We start from the raw sequence: 13,682 nt of genomic DNA, 5'->3' as shown, positions 1-13,682 counted from the left end.
GTCACGGCTATTAAAATATGTTACCTGGGTAAATGCAGTGAAAAATGCAGTATAATCAGTCCACTGCAACCTCTGTACTCTTGACACCCAGTACAGCACATACACTATATACAGTACAGTGTACATTAACCTACATTTAAACATTTCTCATTAACAGAGGGGACGACGGAGGACGAGAAAGATGTGCAAATAGTTTATTGGCGGATTGACAGTAGAAGGGTTTGTTTCCTTTAATGTATACACTCTGTGGCAGAAGAATAATTTGACAAGCATAGTAGATATATTCAGAATTATTCTCTAGAGCATGATACTTTAAAACATAGACAATCATCAACATGAGAAAATATGGTTTCAAATGAACCTCAACCACACACACACACAGAGAAAGGAGGAATAAGTCAAAAAAACAAAAAAAGGAGGTGTACATTAACTTAAATCTCCACATACACATACACACACACACCACAAACAATGTCAAATCACCATAATGTATATTTCAGTAAACTAATAATCATGTTTTCATCATAGAAGGCAATGAAATGAAATATACTTGGTTCCACTAAAGAGATTGAGAGATTGAGGAATGTGTTGATTAGAGACATCTCAGTTCTGATTAGCTCTAAAAATGCTAAGTTTCGCTTGGTGGTCGGATGAGGAGGACACGAGAAAAACGCAGGCGGGGGTGTTAAACCATGATGCAAAGCGGACTTTTTTTTGTTGTTTTTTTTCCTTTTTTCTTAATTATTATTTTATGTTTTTTTTTCTTATTATTTTTAAATCCACTATGACTGTGCTAAGATAAGACCACGAGAACACGACTCATCTCTAAGCCTCTACCTGTCATGCAGGTGTCTCCTAAAAAGCAGAGTAGAAAACATCTTGTGTGTGTCCGCCAACGAACGAACGAACGGGCGAATCCGCTCCAGACGGGTTTTTATGTAATACATTCCACATGTCAACGTCTAAAATAACAGTACTCTGATACAGAAAAAGATTGCATTGTTTAGGCAGATTTCACTACGATAAATCGAGAAAAAAGTCTTACATGTCTGTTTGTTTGTTTGTTCCTACTACTGCACTGCTGACCCCTCCCCTGCCCAGAATTATCCGCGTAGCTTCAGTAACGTCGCCTTAAATTGACAGCTGGCTTTTCAGAACATTTTTATCTTTTTATATGACATTCAACGATATTCATCTTCACTGTTCTACATGTGAGAATTATCTAGCCGAGCCTTGTCAAAAGACTAAAAATGACTTTTCTCAGAGCCAGAGGAAGCAGCTACGACAGCCATACGAACACTAAGATGAAGAGTTGAAATACACACTTTTGTCCCTCTTCTTTTTTTTTTTTGGAATTTTTTTAACCCACACATAAAGCTCTACTGCCCAGGTAAACAAGGCGAGGTTAACCACAATCCATTATAATCTAATAGTGTTTATATGGTTAATTTAAATTATAGGCAAAGGCAGGAGAAGCTGTACAATGAATGCTTCTTTCTCTTTAAATCACGTCCAAGAATGGAAAAATAAATTCTCCTCTATCATTTTTGTTCCATGTTTTTTTTTTCATATTTCAAGTGATATAATTCTCCTATAAGCGTTACTCTTGGTCCAAATTAACAATCCACCTTTTCCAAATAAAAAATCAATGACATTAATCATAAATAGGTTTTTCTTTTTTAAGTCGACTTCTCATAAGCCAGAATAAAACCAAACACTAGAAAGGCTGAGCGATACACAGATCATAATCTAAATATTCTCTTTACATTATGATTAAGAGGGTGAAGAAACGTCAAATCAAGTCAGAAATTACTTCCTATTACAGCCTCACAGTAGGCCCCCTCTTTCTCTCTCTCTCTCTCGCACAGGTTTCTTTCTTTCTTCCTTTCTTTCTTTCCCTCAGTGCTGAGTGTCGACAGCTCGGTTCTGGCTATCCTCGGCAATCTGCACCAGCTCGTTGACGGTGTGCAGCAGGCTGTAGCCGTGCTTCCTCAGCAGCCGCTGGTTGAGCCGCTGGTCTCTGAAGCCCATCTCCAGCAGCATGGCCATCAGGGAAGGGTCCTGTCTGGTGGCTGGGTCAATGCCTCGCTGGAGAGGTGGGGACAGGTTGAGGTGAGATAAGAGATGAGAGAGAGAGACAGGGAAAAGGGAAGGGGGGGATTATGTAGATAATACTGGTCCTGATGGGGTGATGCATCATCATACACAAGATTAGACTTCTAATCCATCTGCTATTTAGTTTTAAACAAAAAAAACAGTCAGACTAAAGGATCAATACAGTTTTAAACTTAAAATAATTCAATTCTGAAGTCAAATTTCATTTTTTCACTCATAGTCATGTATCATATAGATCTATAAACCAATATCCACACACACACACACACGTAGGGAGAGAGAGCTACTATTAGTTTTTTTAATCACTTTTGATGTACTCTTATTATTAATTATTATGATTATTATTATTATTTTTCACGTTAAGGCTTCAAATAAGCCGGGTTTTCTGCCTCTTGCTGCATTATATATTTTTTGTGCTTTTTTTCTTTTGATGTCATTTTTAATTTGTGCAAACTAAACTAAACTTGACAATCAAATACGGTGATAAAGTCTTTAGTTCCCTGTAAGTTAACCTGTCATGTGATACTTTGACGTAAGCTTTTTCACTCTAACTGCACATGGCGTGAATCATTTCTAATTAAATACATTCAGTGAAACATGTGGTTGATGTGGGGCAAAGTTACCAAAGATATCTTCACGACTAAATTCAGGAGAAAGAAAAGGAGTTACAAAAACCTGTTCAACTTCCTCCCTTGTTTACCACACAGGCTAGACTAGAGCCTAAAGCATGTCTCTCTTTCTGGAGATCCTAAAGTCATTTTTACCCTCGTTGGATAACATGGTACGATTATCAGCTCTGTTCTTTTTTATATTTGAGTTGTAATTATTATATATTACAGAAATTTTAAAAGAAAAACACCACTGCACTCTCCACTCTGACCCATGCTGTCAAAGTCTCAATCAGTCCCTGGATTCGCTGTCCTTCTATCAACCACCTGTAAACTTTACGCCACCACCAACGAGCATCCAGACTCCCTCAGGATCTCCTACAGTTAATTAAGACGCCTTCAGTCTTCAGGCTCTTTTACTAACCTCAATTAATAAAAAGAATCTATCTAGTAATCAATGTTTGATTTTGGCACTAGTCCACATCTGAAACGTGACACACCAGCTCTTCCTGTTTTGACCACATTTTTGGAGGGACGGCATTTTTTTTTTTTGCATGTTTAGCTCTTATGTAAGGACTTTAAAAATCATCGTGGTGTTGAGTACTGACTCTTTACCCAACTCCGTCTCTTCCTGTGCATATATTTACACAGGAAGGGCAGAAACCACTCGGTTCTTTTTAAGTGCTTTAAATATTCATCTTAATGTTACAGTTGTACTTTGACTTGTTTTAGCTGTCTAGTTATTTTTTTTAAATGTAGATGTAAGAGTTGCTGTGTGATGTACCTGTATTGAACAGTTTGGTCCGGTGAAGAGAGCCTTATAAGCGGATGCTGCCACAGAAAGGGCCCCCTTGACAAATCCCTCAGTGATGCCTCCTTGGCCCCTGGCACAAAGACAAGGATGTGGTTTTGCTTTGGTTATGTAACATTATTAAAAAGGGAACAATGTGTTCCAGTTAAAGTTGTTTTTATAAAAGCAAAGAGACCAAGAAGACAAATATACTTATTTACAGGTGCATCACATTGTTTTAATAGTCAGTGATTGTACAAACTGACTCTTTATTAAAGGATGATAAGATGATCCAGATAGATAAACACAAGATAGGAACTAAAAGTACAGAAATTTCTAGTTCTGCTAAAGTTAAGCGTATGAAGTTTGACTCTTTGTTGTGTTTCACCTTGGCTGCAGTGCGTTGCTGGGTCTGGGGTTATATGTCTCAAAGGCACTGGATGCTGAGCCTGCAGATCTTGACAGACCAGATGATACTGCAGAAGAGATAAAAATAAGGAAATAACCACAACACACACACACACAAATGCACACACACACGCACGCAAAGCACAACATGTTACAGGAGGAACTCTTCTGCTGAAGCAACAAATCCTGAAAGCCTGCGTGTGCTGGCTGACTTCCTTTCTTCCCACAGAGGGCGAAATGTGTTTCCTTTTTCGCCAAAAACAAAGTACTAAAACTGGTGATTCAGGTCGACTAATTTACTTCATCAGAAGGGTTTAAGGCAACACTGAAGTTACACAAGCCTGCTGTACATTTACCAACATATCATGGCTGAGATCAACCAGATTAAGATGTGTTGATGTTGTTTTTGCCACACTGGTCCTGAGTCATTTGTGCCAGTACGTACTGTGATACTGCCTGTTCTCATTATATAACCAAGTGACTCTGATGGTAAAACTCACCATTTAAGTGGACCCTCGGTTGTTGTGGCTCATAGGCTTCACAGACCGGAGGACTGGGATCCTCAGCTAGGTACAGTGCCTCAGATCTGAAACATACAGGAGACAAATGAGATTTAAACCATGTAAGGCTGCAGCAGGAAGATACCAAAACAAATCCAAAGTCCAGGAATGAATTGGTATTTAAAAACTACTGAAAAATAGATTTAAAGAAACAAAAAGCAATAATGCATAAACCTTGTTTAAGATTGGATGATTAATACCTGACCTCATACTCAAAAATCATGTAGTTTCAACACTTTTAAGGCTCTAATTCCTTTTTCCCCTCCATCGTCTTCCCCATTTTTTTTTATACCAGAATCATACCAAACTGTTCTCAAAGAAAGAAGATGCTGATCTAACTCTGATTATTTCTTGCAGCAGGAAACAGAAAAAACTAGTTGATGAGTAGTTAAACAAAATCTGGTATTTTCAGTATTTTCGGATTAAAAAATCACCATTCAAAAAACCTCTTTGTAATATTAAACATCTGTAATATCTCTATTATCTCTACTTGGAGGTAAAGAAAAGGTAGTTTTAAGCGTGCTGATAAAGAGCATGGATCTATCGATTGACCTCCATCTAACCTGGGTGAGTAGAGGGCCGGTGGGGGCAGCAGGGGGTCGGGCAGGACTGGAGGTGGCACCACTTCAGGGGTGAGAGTCACAGCGTCCAGAGTTTGGGAAGCACACAGCATCTGGTTCACACTGCTGTGGATGGGGGGGACAGACAGGGGCCAAGTTTTCAATGAGGTATTCTCGGCAGCGACCGCCTCCTCCGCCTGCTCCTGCCTCTCTATCGGTGGTGCCTCCCTCTCCGGCTCGGAGTCTGACTCTTCATCTTCTTCTTCTTCTTCTTCTTCCTCCTCCTCCTCATCCTCCTCCTCCTCCTGCTGCTGCTGTTGTTGGTCGGGGCTGGCTGAGGTCACAGCGACAGCAGTGTCAGGCTGCGACATGGCGGAGCTGTACATGGACTCCCCCAGAGGACGGCTGGTGTCAAAGCAGTCTGGGAGGACGATGATGTAATCGTCACAGGAGGAGACTGAGGAGGTCTGGCTGCTGACCTGAGACACAGGAGGAGAAGATGATGACATTTATGGACTTTTCTTTCTACAATGAGAACAGAAACATGAGACCAATATCTGCCTTGTATCACTGTATAAGGATTACTTAGACTGATAGTTTGTTTAAATGTGTATTTGTGGTCTGGTTCACTCATTTATAAAGATATGACTTAAAAAGAAATGCACAAAGCAGCAAGTGTTAGTATTAAAAAATGTGCTTACCTCATCCCAGTCTTCACCTTTGGTTCCACCTTCTTTCTCTTGAGTATCCTTCATGTTTTGCATGTCGTCCAAGACCACGACCTCTTCATCTTCATCATCATCTTCGCTATCATGCTGTGAACTGCCGTGCAGGTTTTCAATCTCTGGTTCCAGCATGGGAGCTTATAGTAAGGGAAAAGGAGAAAAAAAAACACAGCAGCATGAGCATGTAAATATTGCAGGTGATGCTTTTATTAATGAATTACTACACATGTTAAGCATTGAACCTGTAATAACAAACAGGGCCTTTTAAGAGAAGCTAAATTAAGGAAGTTTTAATGCTGCACATTATAAAATAACTTCAATTGAGGAAGTTGTTATCTAACCTGGTGTTATCTCCTGGCTGGTTTGGTTGAGACCTGTGCTGGGAGGTGGAGCTAAACTCTCAGCTCTGATGGCACAGACCTCCTCATTTCCATCGTGCACCCCCTCCGTCTTCTCAGTCACCGCGGCTCTCTCGAGGCAGAAGCTGGGGCCCCGAGAAACAACTGGAAATGTTTAATAGAAGAAAAAAAGCCATTACTATCTCATTTTAATACTAGATATTTATATTTCTACACTATTATCACAATAATAGTGTAGATTAGTGCAGAAGGATGATAAGACGTTGCTGTTTATCACCAAGGAGACATAGTGGCTCCTCACCCTGTGGTTTGTAGGTGCTGTGCTGGGCTCTGCGTAAGGGTCTGTGGTCGGGGGCTTCCTCCAAAGTGAGAGACCGGATGACGGTCTCACAGAGGAACTGGGCTCCACTGATCTCCTCCTCCTTCTCCTCCTCTGGTGCCACTGTCTCCAACAGCTCCCTCTGGTGCCCAAGCTTCACTCCTGACCAAAAAACACAGTTTCCATTTAAAAAAGGTGGTAAGTAAGATCAATCTGTATCTGCTTTTTCAATAACAGCCTTTGTCACATTCATACTGTTAAACGCTGACACATTAAATACTTTCTAAAACTCAGCCAGTCTTACCAAAAAGCTTTCTGACTCCTGTAACCTCTAAGTGATCTTTTATCTGCAAGGCGACGGCCGGCTTATCCAACATATGGGCATCATGGGGCAGAGGTGATATGCAGGGTGTCAAATCTAGAAATGAGGTAGAAAAAGGAAACCCTCAACATAGTTTATATATTTAACAGTCAAAATAAAGTTAGGAAATGTAATTTTGCTGTAATCTTCTCCAGGATGTAGCATCTTGTCTTATATGATGTTTAAAGCATCGTATGTTTCTTACCCTCAGGCGTGTTGTTGGGAACCTTCTCCAGCTCTTGCACAATATTTATATCCAGCAACTCAAATGACAACAGATCCTAAAAAAAAAAAACAACAACAGAAGAAGTGCAGGAAAATTAGAGCACAAGCATTTTTACACAACTTCTAAAACACAATTCGGTTTAAAAACATGTAACCAGCGTTCAGAGTGAGCACCTGTGCGGTCAGCAAGTCGACTGAGGGAAAGTAGAAGTCTTCATGGCTGAGGTCAACAGACAAGCCAGTGCCGCTGTCTTTGGACCTTATCTCCTTCTCCTTCTCCTTTTCAACTGGCCTCAACTGCTCCTTCTAAAGCAAACACAAGATTACCGGCATTAATATCATTGTTCGTTCAAACGTGACCATTTATCTTTTGTGTATGAGAGCTCCACCTTAAAATGATTAACACTGACATTTCAAATACTTAAAAATACCAATCACAAAAACAATATAGAGGTAAATATTCATGTACAGGCAGTTTTAAAGCGTAGAGTATCCCTTCCATATTCCAGCATTATTTGTGATTCTCTGTTTTTAGGTGTTTAAAATGAATCTTTTCAAATGTTATCCTGAAAACTTAAACAGACTTCAATAGCAAAAAGTGAACAGGATAACATTTAAAAATGAGTTTTTGTTGCTGTATCAAGATGAACTTTTTAAAAATATATAAAATAATTTAGTGTTTAAGGAAAAGCAACATGTCATCTGCATGATAACGTTAACATTTAGATGCACATGTCCGCCGCTAATGTCCTCGCTGCAGCTGTACAGCGTGTCATTAGATATCAGACTTGCCAGTCGTTTGCTCTGAAGTTCGAGTGCGTTGCGGCCGTCGCCGGGGTCGACCACGATGCTGCACCAGACACGTGGGCCAAACTGACACCCGCAGTGCGCCAGCCGCCAGTGGGAGGTGTACGTCCCCTCCATCACGGGAGCGACAAAGGCCACACTGACCACGCCCACTTGTCCGGGCAGCAGCAGGGGGACCGGCACCTCCCTCTTGTCCTCTGACGCCAGGCCGAGGTTTCCCCACATGAACACTAGCTGGGTGCACGCACACACATACACAAAACACAAAATAGGAATACGCATGCGAAAAAGCACAAAGACGACAGCATGCAACCAAAGTCACACGACAGAAAACAACACACGCGCTCAGGTGAGGCACGCACGCACGCACACGCACACGCACACACACACACACACACACACACACACACACACACACACACACACACACACACATTCAAACAATGACACAGACTTAAAAACTTAAACCACAACACAGATTCAACTGAATTTAAATAATAAACAGCTCAGACAGATAGAAATTTGTTGTATTGTATTAAGCTGGGTAAGAAATTTTAGCTGGTGTTAGTGGATAAAAAGGAGGCAATGAGTTGAATGGGGGCTCAAAGTGGAAGTGAAGCAGGAGGGGAGGGGGGGGCAAAGAGAGTGGAGCTTGTCCTCGCGACGGGTGGGAGGGGTACCTTAGTCTCTGAGGTCCAGCTGATAGTGCCCGAGTTCCTCATCTTCCAGTATTTGATGAACTTGGTACCAGGCTCCAGACGGGTGCCGTCAGGCAGATTTTCATCCAGAAACAAGGCAGCCATAGTGGGCACCAAGGACGTGTGCGAGACCCCGGGACCCCTAGTTTCAAGTGTACAGAGCATTGTTGAAAATAGCCCTGGTTTCTTATAATACCCATCTCTTTTGTTCTCTACGAATCAAAAAAGCAGGACCCCAGATTTTTTTGCAGCTCAAAAGCATTTTTTCTTAGAAAATCTATGAAGCAGCAGCAGCAGTTTTCACATTGAGGTAGTTCCAACATTTTCCACCACCCCAGAGCAGCCAGCGATACACTCATACAGACTAGATAACAAAGATGGCATATTTTGATTTCTTTTCTTGGAAAAAAAAGACTTTTTTGCATCCATGCTGGGTTCGAGGTACCCAGCACTGTAGGACGCCCTTCCGAGGTGGCGCTTACTCTGGACTGGAGGCCTGGGGATCAGGGGCCGGGGCAGGGACGGGACCTTGGGCTGGGGTTGGACCTGAGGCTGTTTCTGAAGTAGCGGAGGGGGGCAGGGCTGGGACCTGGGTGGAGGCGGAGGCCATGTTAGTCAGGTTGGCTCTGCCTGAGGTAGAGGGCCCACTCCACTGCAGCCCCCTCTTCTCCAGTCTCAGTTTCTTCTTGATTTCCTTCACTTCGGCTCTTAGCTGCCTCCTTTCTGCTTTGAGGCGCTGTCGCTCGGCCTTGCGCACTGTCCTGTCTCCTCGCCTTGGGAACCTGGTTTGAAATGTTATCAGGAAGACCTATTTGTTGACTATCAAGAGTGTTTTATTTTCAAAAACAAAACACGCACAAATCATGAATTACAGTGCTCTAGCTGCTAGAACAATTTGCATTCCTGCTTTGCATCTATTTTTATTTGCTTGTGCTCCAATAATGCAAAAAGCCAAGTGAAAGCAAAAAAGGCTAGCACTGTTGTACGTTTAAAAAAAAACAAAAAAAACAAAAAAAACATCCTATTGTTTCAAGGTGTGGGACGATTAATCTTCAGTCTTGTGGGTTTACCTTAATTCTCCCGACATTCCGTGCTCAGGGATGGACAGAGGTGTCTTGGTTCGCACGAGGTTGTGGCTGGGGTCATGGCTATGTCTGCACAACTCACACAGGATGCAGGAGGGGCACACGCTGGCAGAGAGAAGAGTCAACAACATACACAGCTGAAAAACTGACTCATATACAAAGCTGTTCCTCTTTTTAAATAAGCCACTTATTTACCTGCAGCTTTTTCCTCATACTATTTAACATCACATTAAAAACTCTTCCAAGCCTACCTGCATTTGTAGGCCCCTTCAGAGGTGAGTTTGTTGCAGCTGCTGCAGTTTGGGGTGTAGCCAAGAGATCCGTTGGAGGTGGAGGGGCCTGGCCTGGGCCCTATAGGACCGCCGCTAGCGCCCAGGACTTCAGCGGGCCCGTCGGGAGATTTGTGAGTACAGCACTGGCCAGAAAAGTCATTGCACATCCTTTCCACTACCTCCTTCACCACCTCGTCTTTAAACTACGACAGAAAGGAAAGAGTTTGATTTATGTGAGTAGAGGTAGTAGGTAGAAACAATATTAATCATGCATCTAAGACGAAATGTTGATGTTTCAATCAAACCTTACCTTCTCCATGTATGATCTGAACCACATAGGAGGATCTTCTTGTTTAGTCCCCTTGCTGTCCTTCACAGCGACCTGTATGAAAATATATCAGACAAACATTTGTTATTTAAAACACACCAGATGAGCTTGATTTAAATAATTAGGCACAAACTGGCCATTTTCCCTTCATGCATTTAGCAACTGTGGCACCTGTGAAACTTTTAACCATTGCCAAATAAATGCATAGGCAAAAAAAATGCCTATATATATTATATATTCAGGATTATTTAAATGAATCCTTAAACTCTGTCAACATACAAGTGGAAGAAGAGGAGGAGATTCCATCTGGTTCCTTGCAGCCTCTTTCTCGGGGGTGACCTGTGTCCCCTTGTCCACCGTCTTGACCCTGGATGGATAAGGAGGAGCAGGTCGGAGGTCTCCTTTCAGCTCCTTCACCTCCGTCTTCAGCGGGCCTCCGCAGGCCTGGCCTTTCATCTTGTACACGTTCATGTGCAACTGGTTCCCCTGCTTGTCTGCGCTCTGTTAGAAAAACAATTATAAACACACTCACACACCAAGGGACACTGACACAAAAATATGCAAAATGCAAATAATACGAGACGTATTCAAGAGATCATTTGAATACATTATAACTAGAATAAACTGTTACTTCCTGCCTTCATGTAGGTAGTAAAGATTGATGTTGATGAGTTCAACAGCCACTATTATTTCCCAGATGTCCTATGTTCTGCATTTTCTACACTTATCCCTCTGTTATGACAATGTCTAATGTGTTGTTGAATTTCACTCTGACTTTACAGTTCAGCCAGAAATCCAGCAGTGTGTCAGTACCTTAATGGCTTCTTCATATTCATCTGAAAAAGAAAAGAACAAATCAACAGTTAGTTTTTTGGACCATAGACAGGTAACCAATTAAAGGACAGCTTCACAATATTTCAAGTCTGCCTTAATAACACTCAGGTGCCTATATGAAGAGGTTTTCCTCGCTGGAAGATATCTATTTGATTTGACTCATTTGGACGGCTGAAGCTTCATATTAGCTTCAGATAAACTTTTAAATACATGTTTACACAGAAGGAGGCTTATTGATTTTGCCCCCATCACTGAGTCAGTATGATCAGGTGAAATTATTACAGCAAGAAAAATGTATTACAATGTTCATTTGGGCTCCTGACAACTGATTTTAGACTTGAGAAATTGTGAACTGGTCCTCTAACATTTCCAATATCATGTAGTTACATATTATCTAAAATGTATCTGTATAATCTAGATTCTTATTTAAATGCGGATCATTTTCCTCATAAAATAATGTAAAACAACCAAATAAATACTTATCTCACCTTGACTGTTTATGCAAATCTGAAATGAAGAGTGAAAAGAGGTCAGAATGAATAACATCATCACAATTTTTCAACAACTTTAGAAAGGACTACAGCAGGGGTGTCAAACATATGGCCCGCGGGCACAGAACCGGCCTGCCAACGGGTCCAATTCGACCCGTTGGACAACTTAGCAAAATATGAAAATTACAGAAAAGTTATTCCAATTTTTCTGCTGCTTCAGAGTTTTTTTTCCACCCTGAGCAGAATACAAGTATCTGAAAAAACAATGAATAGATATTGTGGTCAAATTTATATTTAAAACATTCATATTAGGCCCAAGCCGATATACCGGTTAACCATTATTATCTGCCTATCACAGATATATTGGTATCTGCAAATATGTTGTCCAATATGCACCAATATTTTTTTAATTTATATAGGCAGCATTTTATGTATATATATCCTTTTTCTTAATTCAAGTTTAATGCATACATATATTTTTGTTGTTGTATATGTTTTATTATTTATAGTCATTTATAATTATTAGATTCTCACTGTAGTTCAGTGTTTCAGTGATTTTATACAATAAATATTGTTACAAGTCACAAGTGTTTGATAACCACAGTGCCAAAAAAATGCACTTTTCATGTATATGTTCTGTGAGATTATCGGCCCATATATCAATCTTGGAATTTTTAAACTCCCTAATATTGGTATTGACCCCAAAAACCCAGTAGCTTATCGGTTAGGCCCTAATTAATATATTAAACATTGTGCAAAATGTTGTCAATCAGCAGGTTTTGTGCAAAATAATCTGAAAAAAACCTAATACATATTGTTGAAATTGCACTCATTTCCCACAGTAAATAGATGGTTTATTTTAGTACAGTTATATCATATATATTACATATTATTTGTAGGTTACTTGACATCATATTGGTCTATATGTATGTGGCCCTTGACCTAAAATGAGTTTGAACCCCTGGACTACAGCAAATAAACACTGCACAAATACACACACACACACACACACACTTACCTCTTCATTATCTTCATCAAAGTACTTTACTTGAAAGTGATTGATTCCGAATGATGCCTTTATCTGAAATACACAATTTTTAAAACTTAGAGATTAAAAACATAGCAAAAAAAAAAAACATCTTACAATATTAAAACTTCTTCTTCCACGTGTCATGAAAACGTCAATAATGTCACGTTGAGATGAACCTCTACAGCTGCTGCGTGCGTGTATATGCGTGCATTTGTGTATATGCGTGTGCGTGCATGTGTGTGTGCGTGCATAATACAACGCCGTTTTTTAGCCTAACCGAGCAGACTTTCAGTGCGTATTTTAGTCACAAGCTTGCTACTTTTACGAAAAAAATAACCCATTTGTGCAACATTGTGTCGCAACAGTATCGCCTGTCCTTCAAGTGGAGTCCTATTGTTTACGTGTCTAGGCCATGATGTCTGGGCCTGCTCTTTTTTTTCCTCTCCACCAAACTGCGCCAGCGTTTAGCCAACACGCTCGGCTCCAGCAGCTTACCCAGGCTTCCACCGAGTCCCACTCCAATTTGTCCAAATCCTGAGCCAGAAACCTCTTCACGTTCCCCCGAAAATTGACTTTAATGGTAACAGGGAGCCCCATGTCCGCCGCTGACGAGCTGTATAATGGCTATCATTAGCGGTGACACCGGCCCTGTTTGATCCCCTGCTGCCCTCGACTGTCTTCTCTTGTTTACATCGTCAGCTGCGTCGGAGAAAAATATGGTGACGTTTCACGCGCATGCGCACTGCTGGACACCACGGAGGGTGTTTTTGTTTTTTTGTTTGGGTCGCATTTCCTGAAGAAATTTAAAGAAGGTATATAAATCTAAGCTCATTTCCGACAATGTGATGAAAAAAATAATATTCTGTAAGTCAAAATAATGACAAATTATTTCAAAAATAGTGAGATACTAATAAGTCACAAGATAAGTCATTGTTTTGAGATTGTTTATAATATTTTGAGATACTAAGTCATTATTTTGAGATATTAAATTATTATTTTGAGATATTAAGTCATTATTTTGAGATATTAAATTATTGTTTTGAGATATTAAGTCATTATTTTGAGTTCATAAGTCAGTATTTTGAGATTGTTTCTCATATTTTGAGA

General features: G+C 40.6%; 1 protein-coding gene across 2 annotated transcripts in view; it reads right to left on the bottom strand.

Annotated features, from left to right (window-relative positions):
• nbr1a (NBR1 autophagy cargo receptor a) overlaps window positions 1–13,247 on the bottom strand; it is a 504,698-nt gene extending 491,451 nt beyond the window's left edge. Inside the window, exons 1-22 of one of the 2 annotated variants that reach the window (XM_062442039.1) lie at window positions 13,071–13,247; window positions 12,564–12,626; window positions 11,543–11,561; window positions 11,034–11,056; window positions 10,500–10,721; window positions 10,203–10,274; window positions 9,872–10,095; window positions 9,606–9,725; window positions 9,018–9,317; window positions 8,518–8,677; window positions 7,823–8,071; window positions 7,205–7,336; window positions 7,011–7,086; window positions 6,749–6,862; window positions 6,427–6,606; window positions 6,108–6,269; window positions 5,743–5,903; window positions 5,045–5,520; window positions 4,422–4,507; window positions 3,902–3,989; window positions 3,508–3,607; window positions 1,867–2,088 (exon numbers count right to left, since the gene is read on the bottom strand). In XM_062442039.1, coding sequence (XP_062298023.1) covers window positions 1,900–2,088; window positions 3,508–3,607; window positions 3,902–3,989; window positions 4,422–4,507; window positions 5,045–5,520; window positions 5,743–5,903; window positions 6,108–6,269; window positions 6,427–6,606; window positions 6,749–6,862; window positions 7,011–7,086; window positions 7,205–7,336; window positions 7,823–8,071; window positions 8,518–8,677; window positions 9,018–9,317; window positions 9,606–9,725; window positions 9,872–10,095; window positions 10,203–10,274; window positions 10,500–10,721; window positions 11,034–11,056; window positions 11,543–11,561; window positions 12,564–12,626; window positions 13,071–13,172 — 3,318 coding nt within the window. In that variant the 5' untranslated portion in view covers window positions 13,173–13,247 and the 3' untranslated portion in view covers window positions 1,867–1,899. Of the gene's footprint in view, window positions 1–178; window positions 2,089–3,507; window positions 3,608–3,901; window positions 3,990–4,421; window positions 4,508–5,044; window positions 5,521–5,742; window positions 5,904–6,107; window positions 6,270–6,426; window positions 6,607–6,748; window positions 6,863–7,010; window positions 7,087–7,204; window positions 7,337–7,822; window positions 8,072–8,517; window positions 8,678–9,017; window positions 9,318–9,605; window positions 9,726–9,871; window positions 10,096–10,202; window positions 10,275–10,499; window positions 10,722–11,033; window positions 11,057–11,542; window positions 11,562–12,563; window positions 12,627–13,070 lie in introns of those variants that run through there. The other variant, XM_062442038.1, reaches the window with a different exon arrangement.
• Between the last annotated feature and the right edge of the window lie 435 nt (window positions 13,248–13,682).

This window comes from Scomber scombrus, chromosome 21 (assembly GCF_963691925.1).
Source record: "Scomber scombrus chromosome 21, fScoSco1.1, whole genome shotgun sequence".
NCBI lineage: Eukaryota > Metazoa > Chordata > Actinopteri > Scombriformes > Scombridae > Scomber > Scomber scombrus.
Note: the sequence above shows the minus strand (reverse complement) of the source record. Positions and strands in the feature narration are given on the sequence as shown.